The sequence below is a fragment of the Peromyscus maniculatus genome, chromosome 17 (assembly GCF_049852395.1).
Source record: "Peromyscus maniculatus bairdii isolate BWxNUB_F1_BW_parent chromosome 17, HU_Pman_BW_mat_3.1, whole genome shotgun sequence".
In the NCBI taxonomy this organism is placed as follows: Eukaryota; Metazoa; Chordata; class Mammalia; order Rodentia; family Cricetidae; genus Peromyscus; species Peromyscus maniculatus.
In genome coordinates, this window is record NC_134868.1 from 32,515,512 (window position 1) to 32,535,561 (window position 20,050).

General features: G+C 39.9%; 2 protein-coding genes across 2 annotated transcripts in view; one reads left to right on the forward strand and one right to left on the reverse strand.

The window, feature by feature from the left end:
* Positions 1-20,050, reverse strand: part of LOC102916786 (disintegrin and metalloproteinase domain-containing protein 25-like) — a 44,327-nt gene that overhangs the window by 7,813 nt on the left and 16,464 nt on the right. The window lies entirely within an intron of this gene.
* LOC102912422 (uncharacterized) lies at positions 11,670-11,989 on the forward strand. The gene has a single exon (XM_006973977.4). The coding sequence runs from the start codon at positions 11,675-11,677 to the stop codon at positions 11,903-11,905; it is 231 nt and encodes a 76-aa protein (XP_006974039.2). The 5' UTR covers positions 11,670-11,674; the 3' UTR covers positions 11,906-11,989.

Sequence of the window (20,050 nt, forward strand, 5' to 3'; positions counted from 1 at the left end):
TCAAATATTCACACACACACTCAATATTCACACACACACACACTCAAATACACACACACACACACACACACACACACACACACACACACACACAAATAAAAATAAAATAATTTTTTAAAAGTTGTTGGCCAAAAGTCTTTCAACATGATTTCTAGTCTGTTCTCTATTTTTGCTGTCTCTGGATCAACAACATGAGGGCTATTACAACTTTGTAATACAACTCATAAAACATAAAATAAATAATATATATAACTCATCTATTACCTTATTTTTACATTTTCCTTTTTCTATGCTTCTTGTGGGAATGTTCAACAGCTTGTCTTCCAGTTAAGTAAATCTTAATCCTAATCTGCCCAATCTAATAAACTATTATTACATTTATAGTTATTACTATAACTAAATATCAATTATATACTTCCAAAATTCACTGATAATATTATACATTATCAGTTATATTTCATACATTCTTTTGTTATGCAGAGATAAGAGGAATAATAGGCAGGTTTAAGTGGTGAGAAGGATGGGCAGGTAGGACAAAGTAGATTATGTGGGGAGGAACAACCAACACTAAAGATGCTTGGAAAGGCCATATGTAAGTCTACTATTATATATATATATATATATATATATATATATATATATATATATATATATATATATATATCAAGAACATTAGCTTAACACCATCCTCTGCAATGGCTTTTCCTTAAGATCAGGAACCAAGCAAGGGTGTCCCCTCTCTTCTCTTTTACTTAACATGGCACTGGAAGTCTGAGCCTGCAATATATATATATATATATATATATATATATATATATATATATATATATATATATATTACAAAGGAACATTAGCTCCTTTATTATATATATAATAGTAGACTTATACATATGCATAAAATGTAATTACCCTATGTAGTAGATTATGCTTATCCAAGAAGCTATAAGTTGCCAAGTAAAAATCTCAGTGTCAGGTATGGCATATCACTCTCAGGTTGGTCAGAGGAGACCACCCAAACTGTACAGACTATTGCCTTTGCTATTGGTTGCTGTGGTGGTTTGAATGAGAATGCCCCCTGCCCAGGCTTATATATTTTTATTCTTAGTCTCCAGTTGATAAAGTGTTTGGAAAAGATTAGGAGGTGTGGCCTTTTTGGAGGATGTACCAGGGTTTTTCTTTGGGGCCACCAACCAGCCCCCAAATCATGACACAGAGACTTACCAGTTTTGAATGCTCAGCCTATCTTATCTCTTTTCTGGCTAGCTCTATTAACTTAAATCAACCTGTTTCTCTTTATCTACCTTTTGCCTTGGGGATTTATTTGCACTTTCTTGCTATTTCTATGTCTGGCTGGCTGATGGCTGCCTGGGTATGCCCCCTCTTTCTCTCCTCCTTATTCTCCCATTCTTCTTCTCTTGAGCCTAGATTTCTCCTCCTATTTATTCTCTCTCCCAGCCAGTCCTGTCTATCCTTTCTCCTGCCTAGCTACTGGCTGGTCAGCTTTTTATTAGACCAATCAGGTGCCTTAGGCAGGCAAGGTGAAACAAATGCAATGCATCTTTAAATCATTAAACAATAGCATAAACAAATGTAGCACACCTTTACACAGTTAAAGTAATATTCTGCAGCAGAAACAAATGTAACACATCTTTGCCTAATTAAAATAATATTCTACAACAGGAGGAAGTGTGTAACTAAGAAGGGACTTTGAGGTCTCCCTTTTCCTGATAGTTTTATAAAATTCTTATGCCTTTTTAGCATTGTGATGACTAGTTTTATGTCAACTTGAAACAAGCTAAAGTCATCTGGAAAGATGTCATCTCAATTGAGAAGACCTCCCATATAAGAGTTATCTGTAGGGCATTTTCTTAATTAGCAATTGACGGGGGAAGGATAAGACCATCGCAGAAGGATAAGACCATCGCTTGTAGTGGTATTCCTGGGCTGATGGCCCTGGGTTCTATCAAGAAAGTCAGACTGAGTAAGCCACGGGGAACAAGCCAGTAAGTAGCACTCCTCCATGGCTCTGTTATACTCCTTTCCACCAATAACCTTATCTAAAATCTCAGGGTGTCTAGCAAGCATGTGGACAACATATGCAATGTCTTGTGTCTTTTAATTTTTATTGTTATACCCTCTCCTCAGAGATGTGTAACTGTGTCCTGTGTCACTCTTAACTATTGTCTTACATTAAATTGCTAAGCACAGCATTCTTAGTGAAAACTTACTGGACCTGATAACATGGCTCAGTTGGTAAGGCACCTTCCACCTGCTGCACCAGCATGAGTATCTGAGTTTGGATACCTAGGATCCATGTAAAAAGCTGACATAGCGGCCTGTTCCTGTAACCCCAGCACTGGTAAGACAGAGACAAGTATATCTCAGAAGCTCATTGATCAGTCAGCTTAGATGAATCAACGAGCTTCAGGTTTAGTGAGAGGCTCTCACAAAACAAATAAACAAATGAAAAGGTACCCAGTGTTGACCTTGGGCCTCTACAGGAACACAGACCCATATGCATGTCCACACATATGAAACAATCCACACTAACAAGAATGTACACACAACCTTATGAAATCAATTGTAGATTTCTATCAATTCCCCCTCAGTATGTTTTGTCATTTCTCATGCTCCTCCTACAGGAGGAGACTCCCACCTGTAGACACTGCCAGTCTAGCCATCACTGACCAAATCACACAACCCAGTGTAATGATTTGCCAAGTTCTGACACTTTGATACTCATGGCTAACATCTCTGGGAAAGCAAATTTAAAAAAAAAGTGAAAACAGGTTTAGAGAAAATAGAAAAAAGAGAAAATGGGTTTAGGTTAAGCTTTATACCTTAGTGACAGAGTGCCTGCCTAAAACTCGCAAGACCCCAGTTCTTGGCACAGAAAACAATACCATAGAAACAGATTTTTATAATTAAATTGATTATCTGGATATTTCAAAATGACACCCAGAAAAGAGTCCATGTAGCAAGATCATTAAAACAAATTGTGAAAGTGGTTTATTTATTTGTTGTCCTGGTGAACTTGCCTGTCAGATGGGAAAGAGGTGGGTAATATCTGAATGTTTGTTCTCTACTGATGTCTTTTCATGGTGAGATGCCATCCATCAGTTTTACTCTGCCCTTCTAGCTTCAGTGGACTCTGTGCTCTCTCTCTCTCTCTTTCACCACAACCAGTTGTACCAGATACTTTTTAATTTCTAGGATGAAATACATGACAAAACTTAAGGGAGGGAGGGAGGGAGGGAGGGAGGGAGGGAGGGAGGAAGGAAGGAAGGAAGGACAGAAGGAAGGAAGGAAGGAAGGAAGGAAGGAAGGAAGGGAGGGAGGGAGGGAGGGAGGGAGGGAGGGAGGGAGGGAGGGAGGGAGGGAGGGAGGGAGGGAGGGAGGAAGGAAGGAAGGAAGGGTGTATTCCAAGTTAATTCAAGGAGATACAGTCCATTATGGAAGAGAAGACATGTTGCAGGACAGGGTGTCTGCTGGTTGAATTGTGTCCACAGTGAGGAAGCAAGTGTTAATAGGAAGTGTCCTGACCAAAACTTTCTAGATATGCCCCCCAGGAATACATTTCATCCAGCAAGTCTCCATCTACTAAAGATGCCAACACCTTCAAGTAACATAAAGAACAATGAATAAAGATATAAGGAAAGGGGAGGAGTCTCCTACCTCCCCATGGATCACAAGTGAAAAAGCAAAAGAATAACCTAAGTCATACCCCATGATACTTTTTAGAAACAAAGTTGCAGACGGGACATCTGCCTGGTGCATAGTCAGCAAATGTTTGGTGTGGTAACCAGCCAGCCTACTGACCTTGAACACTGGTTCAGGAGAAAAAGTCCATCTTAGGGACTGTCTAATCATACCTGTCATCTGGGGAGAGTAGAGGAAACTACCCCTTTATGTTTCTAAACCAGTCAGATTTCTCTGTGTTTGAAGTCAGCCTGATCTACATAAAGAGTTCCAGGCCAGCCAAAGCAATATAGTGAGACTCTGTGTCAAAAAACTAACTAAATGAATAACACCCTGGATGACATCAACAATAGTCCAGATCAAGGAGAAGAAACAATGTCACAGATTAAACACAAGGTAGAGGAAATACTATATTCAAGCATCAATAAATTAAAATGTAGGGCTTGGCACGTAGCTTACTTGGTAGTACACTCTCTTAGGTTGCAGAGTATTTTCTTGGCATACATGAAGTCTTGGGTAAAATACCTCATACCATATCAAGTGGGTGACTGTAATACCAGTATTCAGGAATTGGGGCAAAAGATCTAGGTCATCCTTAGCTACATAGCAAACTTGAGACCAGCATGAGACATATGAGCCCTTGTAAAAAAAAAAATTAGGCATGAAGACAACTTTGAGGAATTTTGAGCTGTGATCAAGAGACCAAACTTAAGAATCCATGAAGTAAAGGGAGATGCTGAGGTACAAAATAAATGTACAGGAAACCTCTTCAACATAAATATTGCCAATAATTTCCTAAATCTAGATATGCATACAAACACAATAGATGCTTAGAACTTCAAATAGGTATAAAAGAATCTCTTCATTACATATTGTTGCTAAAATGCTAGGACCACAGACAAAGAAACAATTTCAAAAGCTGCACTAGATAAATGCCAACTTATACAGGCAAACTCACTGAAGTCGTATCAGACTTCTCATCTGAAACTTAAAAAGCCAGGAAAGTATGACATAACGAATTCTAGGCTCTGGGAATAGAGAACTGCCAAACAAGACTATCACATATTGAGCAAAGTTATCTTTTGAAATAGTGGGGGGAAAGACATTTTGATACAAAACCATAAACCAATTCATGAACACTAGCCAGTGTTGTAGAAGATGCTTGAAGAATCCCACTTCACACTGGAGGAAGATGACAGCCATCAACATGAAAGTTTATAGGAAGAATAAGTTTCATGAAAGGAATAGCTGAGTAATAGGACTAGGAAAGAGTCAGACATATTTACTCCATAAGGTACTCAAGTTCCTGAGTAACAGAAAGAAAAAAAAGTGATGTTGAACTAAACCAAGGGAAAAAAACAACAATAACAACAAAATTATTACAATCTGTGAACACTTCTCAATAGTAACCAATATGTAATGATTTCAACTTTACAAATAGAAAATGCAGACTATATTAAAAATAAGATCTAACAAATTTTTTCCAAGAGACACACCTTATAGGCAAAGACATTAATACATACTGAAAGATTACATTAAGAAAGTGAAAGGCAAAAGTAAGTAGAACTAACTATATTCATATCAGTAAAAGTGGATTTCAAGCCAAAATTAATCAAAAGCATTAAGGAAGGTCATTGCATATTAATACAGAGAATATCCATTTAAGACATAAAGATTGTAGATGTGTATATGCCAAATTACGGCTCACCAAATTTTACAAAATAGCACTATGGTACCCAAAGGGACACATTAATAGATTCAGGACTATTTATATATCCTATTCTCATCAATAGGTCATATAGATTAAAAAAATCTATAATTTTAAATTTTACCATATGTAGCCTTAAGAGACATCTTCTTAATATTTTATCCAACAGCTAAAGAATATACATTCCTCCTAGCATCTCATAAAATTTTGTCCAGAATAGATCATATTCTGATCCATAAAATAAGTATTGACAAATGCAAAGTCTTAACAAAATAAAAACTGGAAGTTTTTCTTGTATCTGATAAGATCATCAAAGGACAAAATTGGGAGTCACCAACAGGAGAAACTATAAACACATAGGAATGAACATACTTGAATGAGCAGTGAGTCACTGAAAAGAAAAACCAGAGAAGAAACTAAAAAAAAAAAATGGAAACATGACCTTTGGATACAGATAACCAGATGTAAGTGGATGCTTTTTAGCCGTGAATGCTGATGAACAAATCAGAGAACTTCAATGATACACCTCAAAGTCTTAGACTAAGAAGCTAACCCAAACATAAAATTAGTGGATGTAAAGAAATAACAATGACCATTGCAGAAATTAATTAAATGAAGACTAACAATGCAATCCAATGGCTTGATGAAACAGGGAGCAGATCATTAGAAATAAAAATCAGATTGCCAAACACTTGTTCAAGCTAACAGATCAAAATTATCAGAATTCTGATTAGAAAATGAGACATTTCAGTGAACACTAATGGAACTCAAAGAATTATTAATGAATATGTTGAAAAATTATGTTTCAGTAAACTGGAAAGCTTAGAAAAAATGGGCAAATTAAACCAAAAGGTTACAAACACTTAGCTCAATCACTAGTGGACAATGAAACCAAAGCAGTATTGAAGGCTCCAGACAAAACAACAAACAGAACTGGATAAGTTCACTGTTAAATTGTATTAGAACTTTAAAGATAAAATAAAAATAATGATCCTTAAGTAGCAAGGGAAAAATGTTACCAAATTCTTTCTATAAAATCATTATTATCTTCTTCCAAAACTGGTTAAGAACACAAGAAATGATAAATGGTTAAGCTACTATTAACCAATTTCTTTAATGATCATAGACAGAGATATTTTTCAGTAAAATTATTACAAACTGGATTCACCAATACATTAGCAATCTCATTCACTATAGTCAAGTTGGTTTGATTTCAGAGATATAAAAATGGTTCAGAATATAAAAATAAGTGTAACAGGATGCAGAAGTTTGCCTAAGGTCACCCCAATAGATTAAACCTTTGACAAAGTTAAACATCTCTTCATGATAAAAAAAAAATTACTCTGAACCTAGGAAGACAATGAACACATCTCAACATATTACAGTGTATATACAACAAAACTGTAGTGACATAATACTAGATGAGAAAAAACTCAAATACTTTCTTCCAAAATCAGAAATCAGACAAGGTTGTTGACTCTGTTTGCTCTTGCTAAATATAGTGCTCTAATTCTTAGCCAAATCAATAAGACAAGCAAAATAAAAATGATACAAGTAGGAAAGAAAGAAAATTACTCAAATTTTTTCAGGTGATATGATCCTATGCCTAAAAACCCTAAAGATTCCACCAGAAAGTTCTTAGAAAATACTTTTAGAAAAATATCTAGATATAAGGCCAAGCATAAGAATTGGGAGCTTTCTTTTATGTAAATAATAAAGTAGTTGAGATAGAAAAGAGGGGTCCCACTTATTTCTTTTATTGCTTCAAAAAACAATACCTCAGAATAAATCTAAACAAGAAGGCAAAATACTACTATAATAAAGTCTTCAAAACACTGAAGAAAGAAAGAAAAGACAACCCTAACATATGGAAAGACATTTCACTTTAATGTATAAGAAAAAATGACATTGTGAAAATTGTTCTATTATTGTGAGTTCAATCCCAAAGACAGTCTTCAAAGAAACAGAAGAAACAACCCTAAAATGCATGTTGAAACATGAAAGATCCCAATACACAAAGCAACCATTCGCAGGGACTGTCATTCTGGAGATATCACAATATCTGACTTAGAACTATACTGTGAAGTGATGGAGGTTCTGCCAATATTTCAAAGAAAATTATGAAAGCAGGGCTATGTGTAGCAGGTGCAGAATGTGTACATGAAGTCTCTGAGTACATGTAAGAGACACCTGCAAGATATTTCATTTAACAGTGTTGGACTCCATGAGGTGGGAAGTTCTGCTCCACCACATTCTGCCACCAACATTCTGCCTTAGTACAGGCCAAGTAAAGCCAAGTCCACCAACATTCTGCCTTAATACAAGGCCAGGTAAAGCCATGGGAACATAAAAGGGAACTCTGAAACCACGAGACAAAGTAAACCATTCTTTCTTTTAAAAACTAAAAAAAAAAAAAAAAAAAAAAAAATGTTGGCCAGGTATGGTGGTGCACAACTTTTGTCTCAGTAACGAGGAGGCAGAGCTAGGCAGATCTCTGTGAGTTCAAGTTCGTAGTCTACAGAGTGAGTTCCAGAACAGCCAGCGCTACAGAGAAATCCTGGAGAGAGAGAGAGAAATGTAGTACATTTACACAATCGAGTATTGCTAAGCTGTTAAAAATGGCATTATGAAATTTGCAGGCAAATGGATGGAACAAGAAAAAAAAATCCTGAAATAGAAAATAAATCCAAAAATTCATATGGAGCTACAAAAGACTAAGAATAGTCAAATAAAATCTGAATAAGAAGAACAATACTGGAGAGATTATCATACCAGGTCTCAAGATATATTACAAAGCTATAGTAATAACAGGACCATAGTATTGGTATAAAAAAAGATGATATATGGACCAATGAAACAAAACTGAGGACCCAAATATGAATATATAACTGCTTTCATCCAATATTTAACAAACATGACCAAAACATATGCTGGAGAAAAGACAAATTTTCCAAATAGTGCTGGAAAATTGGAAAACTGGATGTCCATGTGTAGAAAGATAGAATTAGATTTGTATCTCTTGCCTGACACAAAATCTAACTCCAAATGGGTCAAAGACCTCCATTGAAACCTGAAACACTGAGATCACCAGAAGAAAACATAGGAACTACCCTACAGATATAGGTGCAGAAAAGGACTTTCTGAGTATAACTCCATTTGCCCATGAATTAAATAAAGCCAACAATTAACAAGAGGGAACCTCATAAAGCAGAAAAGCTTCTGCACATTGGAGGAAACATTTGAGTGAAGAGAAAGCTCATGGGATGAGAGAATCTTTGCCAACTAAACATCTGACACAGGATTAGTATAGAAAGTACTCAACAAGCAAAGGGTCAAGAAAGCAAACAGCCTAATTAAAAAGTTGGCTGTGTATCTAGACAGAGCATTCTCAAAAGAAGAAAAAAATGGCTAAGAAATATCTCAATCATCCTTGAATTAATTAGGTAAATTCAAACAAAAACAACTTTGAGATTTCATTTTACCCCAGTCAGAACATCACAGATCAACAAAGAATTGACAACAAATACTGGAGAGGATGTGGGGAAAGGGGAACCCTTATCACATGGTGGGAATACAAATTGATTGTTATTCTGAGTCTGGGTTACCTCACTCAGGATGATGTTTTCTAGTTTCATCTATTTGCCTGCAAATTTCATGATGTCATTTTTTTTTTTTACTGCTGAGTAATACTCCACTGTGTATATGTGCCACATTTTCTTTATCCATTCTTCAATTGAGGGTCATCTAGGTTGTTTCCAGGTTCTTGCTATTATGAATAATGCTGATATGAACATAGTTGAGCATGTGTCCTTGTGGTATGATTGCGCATCCTAAGAGTGATATAGCTGGGTCTTGAGGAAGACTTATTCCCAATTTTCTGAGAAACCGCCATACTGATTTCCAGAGTGGCTGTACAAGTTTGCATTCCCACCAACAGTGGAGGAGTATTCCCCTTGTTCCACATCCTCTCCAACATAAGCTGTCTTCAGTGTTTTTGATCTTAGTCATTCTGACTGGTCTAAGATGGTATCTCAGAGTTGTTTTGATTTGCATTTCCCTGATGACTAAGGATGTTGAGCAATTCCTTAAATGTCTTTCAGCCATTTGAGATTCTTCTATTGAGAATTCTGTTTAGCTCTGTAGCCCATTTCTTTTTTATTTAGATTGTTCAGTATTTTGAAGTCTAGCCTTTTGAGTACTTTATATATTTTGGAGATCAGCCCTCTGTCATTATCAATAAGAGAGAGGAGGGATTCTGCAGGCGGGAAGATGTGCAGAGATGACCTGTCACACTATTGGAAGCCAATGAACTGTAGACTAGTGGCTATGGAGCCCCCATGGGACTGGACTAGGCCCTCTGGATACAGAAGATGGTTGTTTGGCTTGAACTGTTTTGGGGGCACCCAGGTAGGGGGATCAAGATCTGTCCCTGGTACATGGGCAGGCTTTCGGGAATTAGGTGTCTGTGGTGTGATGCCTTGTGCAGCCTTGGTGCAGTGTGGGAGCCTGTTCTCGGGTTCCTTGTGGCTTTACCCAGCAGGTCAGAATAGAGGATGATCAGGACCACGGGCCTGAGTGCAGGTGTCTGAGATGGTCTGCACTTGGCTGTGCTGGGGGAGGAGGTCTTTTGCTCCACCCCTTGGCATCTCTATAAAAACCCTGGGGCAGAAACAGTCAGGGCCCGTTGGAATAGGTTCCAGGCCCTCTCGAGGCCATCCTTTATTTTCTATCTGTTATCTCCGCAAGATTCTCTGCAATAAATCCTTCTATCTAATATTTCCTGCTGCTCACACTCAAGAAAACTCTGGGGAACTGTGGGGTTGGTGGGAAAAAGCCCCACAGTACAGTGGGAAGGGGCTTGGACCTGCCTAGGCTCAGTGTGCCAGGCTCTACTGACTCCCCATGGGAGACCTTGATTTAGGAGATGTAGGGATGTAGAGTGGCTTGGGAGAGAAGGCTAAGGGGGTGGGAGGAGGCAGGAGGTGGGATCTGTGGGTGGTATGCAGAGTGAGTAGAAAATTTCTTAATAAAGAAAAATGGAAAAAAAAGAAAAAATTGATATGTGCTCTGTGTGTGTGTGTGTGTGTGTGTGTGTGTGTGTGTGTGTGTGTGTGATGTAGTTTAAATAAAGTTATTCCACTTGGGTTGTCAATGTTCACAATAAGAGGTATAGACTGTCTAATAAAAACAACAGGCATGAGAAACTTTCTTTTGAGCTGTTGGTCAAGGGCATTGACAGGACTCCCAAAACAATATAGGCTATTGCTATTGCTCTTCTTCAGAGGTTGATGATAAGCCCTTATTGCTGAATCATTATTCCTTTACATTTATTTCTGTGGTACTGGGACTGGAACCCAGAGCCTTGTGAATACTAAAATGGTGCTCTACCAGTAAGCTATATCCCAACCAGTTAAGTTTATTTTCTCAAGTATTTTGTCACAGCAATGAAAACCACTAGTACATTCTCTACCATCCAAAGGTTCCCTATGTATTTCTCAGGCCAAATTTAAATTCAAAATAATGTAAGTTTTCTAATAGTGAAACTATACATACTTGATACAAATGCACTTTTCAGTATGTATTTAGGATATAACAAGATTTATGAAAATATCCATTTAGAATTAGAAACATGGTATTATCTCAGCGGTATCCCTGAAATACATCAAGTTCTGCAAATGTAACCTGAGAAAACTGACAAGTATTTGAGGGTCCCAAATATTATTAATTTAGTGCAGTGTAAATACTTAGAGTAATTTTTTTTTTGAATCTCTGGGCAGAAGTCCTCTCTTTTGCCTAAGACAAATCCTATTCTCAACTCACATGTAGTGAGTACGCCAAAGAAATGAATGGAAGACAAAAGTATTTCAAAATGGTTTCCTGTATATAAAATATAAGTTGATTTGGTCATCCATTTGATGATCACAGCTCTCCCCTGCCTTTGCAATATGGTTTTTAAAGTTTGAATAAAATTTGGGGATTTTATTTGCAGAGGAAACATGATTTAATAATACTTATACCATCCAACATAGACTCCCTTTAAGTACACCCACAGTCCTATTTTATAAGCAAAAGAGGACAGTAATTGACTGCCATGATTTTAAAGGAATTCTACCTAAGTCTAAATCCTGTTCCCAAGATCTAATGGGCGGCAATAAAATTCTGTGATGGGAGTGATGAGAAGCTTTGTCTGCTGTGGAGCTGCTTGCGTCTGGGTGGCTCTATGTGCTCGGTGGTTTGTGGTTTCATCACACTCATGAACAGGTCAAAATGAAAATCTTCGTGAAGACCCTGACCAGCAAGACCATCACCCTAGAGGTGGAGCCTAGTGATACCATCGAGAATGTCAAGGCCAAGATCCAGGATGAAGCGGGCATCCTCCCTGACCAGCAACGACTCATCTTTTCGGGCAAGCAGCTGGAAGATGGCCGCACTCTTTCTGACTACATCCAGAAAGGGTCCACCCTGCACCTGGTCCTCTGTCTGAGGGGTGGCTATTAACTCTTCAGTCTGCATTCCCAGTGGGCAATGATGGCATTACTCTGCACTATAGCCATTTGCCCCAATTTAAGTTTAGAAATTACAAGTTTCCCCTGACGACTTCCCTTCTGGACCAGAGGTGAGTGCCTGGGTCCAGCCCGGACCCCATCCCTGGCCACCAGCCACCCCGGGAGGACCTGCCCAGCTTGGCGCCGGGTTCTGGCCACTGGGCAGCTCCCCTTCTAGCCCCACCGGGAGGGATCCCCATTTCCAAGCCCCCGGCAGCCCCTGCAGTCTCCGCGCCCTGCCCCCACGCCCATCTGCCCAAGACCCCACCCACTTCCTGAGACTTAGAGACCGGCCCCCAGCTCCCAGCCTGCCCCCGACGACTTCCCTTCTGGACCAGAGGTGAGTGCCTGGGTCCAGCCCGGACCCCATCCCTGGCCACCAACCACTCCTGAGAGGCCTGCCCAACTTGGCACCAGGTTCTGGCCACCGGGCAGCTCCCCTTCTAGCCCCACCGGGAGGGATCCCCATTTCCAAGCCCCCGGCAGCCCCTGCAGTCTCCGCGCCCTGCCCCCACGCCCATCTGCTCAAGACCCCACCCACTTCCTGAGACTTAGAGACCGGCCCCCAGCGCCCAGCCTGCCCCCAAGACTTCCCTTCTGGACCAGAGGTGAGTACCCGGGTCCAACCCGGACCCCATCCCTGGCCACCAGCCACCCCGGGAGGACCTGCCCAGCTTGGCGCCGGGTTCTGGCCACCGGGCAGCTCCCCTTCTAGCCCCACCGGGAGGGATCCCCATTTCCAAGCCCCCGGCAGCCCCTGCAGTCTCCGCGCCCTGCCCCCACGCCCATCTGCCCAAGACCCCACCCACTTCCTGAGACTTAGAGACCGGCCCCCAGCTCCCAGCCTGTCCCCGACTGCCATTCTGGACCAGAGCTTGCCCCTGACTTCCCTTCTGGACCAAAGAGTTGGACAAGAGAACTCCCTTTTGGACAAGAGAGAGAGTCTTCCTGAGTCTGTCAGATCTTTGTGAAACAAGTCCACTGATAAGACCAAGAAGGAATCACAAGGAGATGGGCAGACGTCAAAGCAGAAGTACATACAGCAAAATGAAGAGCAATACAGCATCACCAGAACCTAGCTCGCCTCCAACATCTAGACCTGAACACCAAAAATTGGAAGAAGCAGAAGAAAGTAGCCTTATGAGTAACTTCATGAAGAAGGTAGAGGCTTGTGTAGAGGAAAAGACAAGAAAATTGGAAGAACGCTGTAAACAACTAGAGGAAAGGGCAAACAAATTAGAAGAAAACAATAAAGCCCTCCAAGAAAACAATAAAGTCCTGGAAGAAAACATTAAAATCCTGGAAGAAAACAATAAAGCACTGAAAGAAAATCATGAAAAAGCAATGAAACAAACAAAGGAAACAGTCCAAGATCTGAAAAGGGAAATTGAAAAAATGAAAAAGACACAAACAGAGGGAATGCTGGAAATAGAAAACCTGAGTAAAAGATCAGGAACTTCGGATGCAAGTATAACCAACAGAATGCAAGAGATGGAAGAGAGGATTTCTGGCATTGAAGATACAGTAGAAGAAATAGTTCCATCAGTCGAAGGAAACACTAAAGCCAACAAAGTCATGAACCAAAATGTCCAAGAAATCTGGGACACCATAAAAAGACCAAACTTACGAATTATAGGGATAGAAGAAGGTGAAGAATACCAACTCAAAGGCACAGAAAATATATTCAACAAAATTATAGAAGAAAACTTTCCCAACTTAAAGAAGGAAATGCCTATGAAGATACAAGAAGCCTATAGAACACCAAACAGACTAGACCCCCAAAAAAAGTCCCCTCGACACATAATAATTAAACAACTAAATGTACAGAATAAAGAAAGAATATTAAGAGCAGCCAAGGAAAAAGGCCAAGTGACCTATAAAGGTAAACCCATCAGAATAACACCCGATTTCTCAATGGAGACTTTGAAAGCCAGAAGGACCTGGACAGATGTAATGCAGACACTAAGAGACCATGGATGTCAGCCCAGACTAATATACCCAGCAAAACTTTCAATCATCATAGACGGAAGGAACAAGACATTCGAAGACAAAGCCAGATTTAAACAATACCTATCCACAAACCCAGCCCTACAGAAAGCACTAGAAGGAAAATTCCAACCGAGGGAAGTCAGATACACACTTGAAAACACAGGCAATAGATAAAGCCACAACAGTAAACCCCAAAGAAGAGAAGTACACACACACTACCACCAAAAATAACAGAGATGAAGAATCACTGGTCATTAATATCCCTTAATATCAACGGACTTAATTCACCTATAAAAAGACATAGACTTACAGAATGGATACGAAAGCAGGACCCATCCTTCTGCTGCATACAAGAAACACATCTCAAATTCAAAGATAGACACTACCTAAGAATAAAAGGCTGGGAAAAGACTTTTCAATCAAATGGTCTTAAGAAACAAGCAGGGGTAGCCATCCTGATATCCAACAAAATAGACTTCAAACTAAAATCAATCAAAAGAGATCAAGAAGGACATTACATCCTCGTCACAGGAAAGATCGACCAAGATGAAGTTTCAATTCTGAACATATATGCCCCAAACATAAGGGCACCCACATATGTAAAAGAAACATTACTAAAGCTTAAACCACATATAAAACCCCACACATTAATAGTGGGAGATCTCAACACCCCACTTTCACCACTGGACAGATCTCCCAAATCGAAACTTAACAGAGAAATAAAGGACTTAACCGATGTCATGACCCAATTGGACCTAATAGATATCTACAGAACATTCCATCCTAACAAGAAAGAATATACTTTCTTCTCAGCACCCCATGGAACTTTCTCTAAAATCGACCACATACTTGGCCACAAAGCAAATTTCAACAGATACAAAACAATCAGAATAACCTCCTGTGTTCTATCAGATCACCATGGTTTAAAGCTAGATTTCAACAACAACAAAAACTACAGAAAACCTACAACCTCATGGAAACTGAATAATGCTCAACTGAATCACCAATGGGTTAAGGAAGAAATAAAGAAAGAAATTAAAGACTTCCTAGAGATCAATGAAAATGAAGACACCACATACCCAAACTTATGGGACACTATGAAAGCAGTGCTAAGAGGGAAATTCATAGCACTAAATGCCCACATAAAGAAGTTGGAGAAATCGCACACTAGTGAATTAACAGCACATCTGAAAGCTCTAGAACAAGAAGAAGCAAAGTCTCCCAGGAAGAATAGACGCCAGGAAATTATCAAAGTGAGAGGTGAAATTAATAAATTAGAAACTAAGAGAATAATACAAAAAATTAATGAAACAAAGAGTTGGTTCTTTGAGAAAATCAACAAGATAGACAAGCCCTTATCCAAACTAACCAAAAGACAGAGAGAGAGAATCCAAATCAACAAAATCAGAAATGAAAAGGGGGACATAACAACAGACATTGAGGAAATCCAGAGAATTATAAGGTCATATTTCAAAAACCTCTACTCCACAAAACTGGAAAACCTAAAAGAAATGGACATTTTTCTGGATAGATACCACATACCTAAGTTTAATCAAGACCAGATAAACTATTTAAATAGTCCAATAACCCCTAAGGAAATAGAAACAGTCATTAAAGGTCTCCCAACCAAAAAAAGCCCAGGACCAGATGGTTTCAGCGCAGAATTCTACCAGATCTTCAAAGAAGAGTTAATACCAATACTCTCTAAATTGTTCCACATAATAGAAACAGAAGGAACATTACCAAACTCCTTCTATGAGGCTACAATTACCCTGATTCCTAAACCAAACAAGGATGCAACAAAGAAAGAGAACTACAGACCGATCTCCCTCATGAACATTGATGCAAAAATACTCAATAAAATACTGGCAAACAGACTCCAAGAACACATCAGAACAATTATCCACCATGATCAAGTAGGCTTCATCCCAGGGATGCAAGGGTGGTTCAACATACGAAAGTCCATTAATGTAATACACCATATAAACAAACTCAAAGAAAAAAACCACATGATCATCTCACTAGATGCAGAAAAGGCATTTGACAAAATCCAACACCCCTTCATGATAAAAGTCTTGGAGCGATCAGGAATACAGGGAACATACCTAAACATAATAAAGGCAATATATAGCAAACCAACAGCCAACATCAAATTAAATGGAGAGAAACTCAAAGCAATTCCACTAAAATCAGGAACGAGACAAGGCTGTCCACTCTCCCCATACTTATTCAATATAGTACTTGAAGTTCTAGCCAGAGCAATAAGACAACATAAGGAGATTAAGGGGATTCAAATTGGAAAGGAAGAAGTCAAGCTTTCCCTATTTGCAGACGACATGATAGTATACTTGAGTGACCCCAAAGATTCCACCCAGGAATTGATAAAGCTTATAAACACCTTCAGCAACATAGCAGGATACAAAATCAACTCAAAAAAATCAGTAGCCCTCCTATATACAATGGACAAAGAAGCTGAGAAGGCAATTAGAGATACATCACCCTTTACAATAGCCAAAAATGACATAAAATACCTTGGGGTAACACTAACCAAGCAAGTGAAGGACCTATATGACAAGAACTTTAAGTCCCTGAAAAAAGAAATTGAAGAAGATCTCAGAAAATGGAAAGATCTTCCATGCTCATGGATAGGCAGGGTTAACATAGTAAAAATGGCAATCTTACCAAAAGCAATTTACAGATTCAATGCAATCCCCATCAAAATACCAACACAATTCTTCACAGATCTGGAAAGAACAATACTCAACTTCATATGGAAAAACAAAAAACCCAGGATAGCTAAAAGAAACCTGTACAATAAAACAACTTCTGGAGGCATCACAATCCCCGACTTCAAGCTCTACTATAGAGCTACAGTAATAAAAACAGCCTGGTATTGGCATAAAAACCGACATGTGGACCAATGGAATCGAATTGAAGACCCTGACATTAACCCACACACTTATGGACATATAATTTTTGACAAAGAAGCCAAAAGTGTACAATGGAAAAAAGAAAGCATCTTCAACAAATGGTGCTGGCATAACTGGATATCAGCGTGTAGAAGGCTGCAAATAGATCCATATCTGTCACCGTGCACAAAACTTAAGTCCAAGTGGATCAAAGACCTCAACATAAATCCAGCTACTCTGAACCTGTTAGAAGAAAAAGTAGGAAATAGTCTTGAACGCCTTGGCATAGGAGATCACTTCCTAAATATAACACCAGTAGCGCAGACACTGAGACAAACAATCAATCAATGGGACCTCTTGAAACTGAGAAGCTTTTGTAGAGCAAAGGATACGGTCAACAAGGCAAAGCGACAGCCTACAGAATGGGAAAAGATCTTCACCAACCCCACATCTGACAGAGGACTGATATCCAGAATATATAAGGAACTCAAGAAATTAGACATCAAAAGGACCAACAGTCCAATTGAGAAATGGGCTTTAGAACTAAACAGAGAATTCTCAACAGAGGAATCCCAAATGGCTGAAAGACATTTAAGGAATTGCTCAACTTCCCTAATCATCAGGGAAATGCAAATCAAGACAACTCTGAGATACCACCTTACGCCTGTCAGAGTGGCTAAGATCAAAAACACTGAAGACACTTTATGCTGGAGAGGATGTGGAACTAGGGGAACTCTCCTCCACTGCTGGTGGGAATGCAAGCTTGTACAACCACTTTGGAAATCAATATGGCGCTTTCTTAGAAAATTGGGAATCAATCTCCCCCAAGATCCAGCTATACCACTCCTGGGCATATACCCAAGAAATGCTCAATCATACCACAAGAGCGCTTGCTCAGCTATGTTCATATCAGCATTGTTTGTAATAGCCAAAACCTGGAAACAACCTAGATGCCCTTCAACTGAAGAATGGATAAATAAATTGTGGCACATATACACAATGGAATACTACTCAGCAGAGAAAAACAACGACATCACACGGTTTGCAGGCAAATGGATGGATCTAGAAAAAATCATCCTGAGTGAGGTAACCCAGACTCAGAAAGACAAATATGGTATGTACTCACTCATAGGAAGATGCTAGATGTGGAACAAGGATGACTGGACTGCTACTCACATCACCAGTGAGGCTACCTGGAAAACGGGACCCCCAAAAAAGACACAGAGAAATGGACGAGATCTACATGAACAGCCTGGTCATGAGTGGGAACAATGAAGGGCGACGGTCGAGCGAAAGAGAGTGGGAGATCCCAGCTGGATCAAGAAAAGAGAGGGAGAACAAGGAATAGGAGACCATGGTAAATGAAGACCACATGAGAAGGGGAGGAAGCAGAGAGCTAGGGAGGCCCACGGAGATCCACAAAGACACCCCAGCAAAAGACTGCTGGCAATGGTCGCGAGACGGCAGGAACTGACCTACTCTGGTGATGGGATGGCCAGACACCCTGATAGTTGTGCCATAAACCCCATCCAAGGACTGAGGAATCTGGATGCAGACATCCAAGGCTGGGCCCCTGGTGGAGCACTGGGAGTCTAATTAGTGAGAAAGAAGAGGATTTATATGAGCGAGAATTGTTGAAGCCAAGGTTGGATAAAGCACCGGGACAAATAACCAAATGAATGGAAGCACAGGATCTATGAACCAAAGGCTGAGGGGCCCCCAACTGGATCAGGCCACCTGAACGGGTGAGACAGTCAGTTGGCTTGATCTGTTTGGGAGGCAGCTGTGCATTGGTCCCAGGTCCTGGGCTCGTTGCATGAGTTGGCTGTTTGAATCCTGGGACTTATGTAGGGACACTTGCCTCGGTCTGGGAGGGGGGAATGGACCAGCCTGGACTGAGTCTACCAGGTCAACCCCGGTCCTCGGGGGAGACCTTGATCTGGAGGAGGTGGGAATGGGGGGTGGGCTGGGGGGAGGGGTGGGTGAGAGGGGGAGAACAGGGGATTCTGTGGCTATTATGTTGAACTGAATGGTGTTGTAAAATAATAATAATAATAATAATAATAATAATAAAAAAAAAAAAAAAAAAGATAGTGGACTGAGCAAGCCATGGGAAGCAACCCAGAAAACAGCATCCCTCCATGGCCTCTGCATCAGCTCCTACTTCCAGGATCCTGCCCTTTGTGAGTTCCTGTCCTGACTTGCTTCAGTGATGGAAAGCAATGCTGAAGAATAAGCCAAATAAAACCTTCCCCTCCCCCAAAAAAAAAAAAAAAAAAAAAAAGAAATTACAAGTTTCAGTAATAGCTGAACCTCTGTTGAAAATGTTAATAAAGGCTTTGTTGCATGGTAAGCATAAAAAATAAATTCTGTGATGAATTTTACTGTTATGTTCTGTATCACACAGAGTTCAGTTCCCTATTGAAGAACACCCTGAGATGGGCACAAATTAATAAAAATGTGTAGCTCTCACCACCGTGGCTAGACATCAAAAGGGAGAGATTGAAGACACTCAGACACAGAGTTTTGGAGTTTATCCTACCACTCTAAGGCCCAAATATCTAAAAAGAAGACACAACCATCTTGGTGATCCAACATCCACAATTTTGCGGAGAATTCAAATATTTGGGACTCCGAACTGTGGGGTAAGTAGTCCAATACTGTTCTGGATCTCTAAAGTTGACAACTCTGTTAATGTGGGGAGTAGATGAACATATAACCATGTTCAGACCCTAAAACCTGCTTTTCCTGCCTAGACGAGAGCCGACACTGGGGTAAACTGATAGAAACTCCAACCAAACAAGTTTCTAGTTCCCCTCTGGATTCCCTATGGGAACATTCTACTACAAAGGGCTAATAATAAAGACACAAAACTTGGAGGCTCCCTCTCTTCATGTGACAAAGCAGAATGAAAAGGGATAGGTGTTTTGTGATTGAGAAACAGCATTGAAAACATACAGGTACAGAGAATTCCATGAGTTGGATCCTCACACAGTAGAAGCCAAGGCACTAATATAATATAATAAAAATAAACCACTGGGGGCCTGAGGAGATGGATGGCTCAGCAGGTTACAAGAACTTGTTGTACCTCCAGGGGACCGGCATTTGACTTCCCAGCATCCACACTGGGCAGCTCACAACTGCCTGTAACTCCAGCTCCAGGGGATCCAACACCCTCTTCTGGCTCCCAAGGGTACACA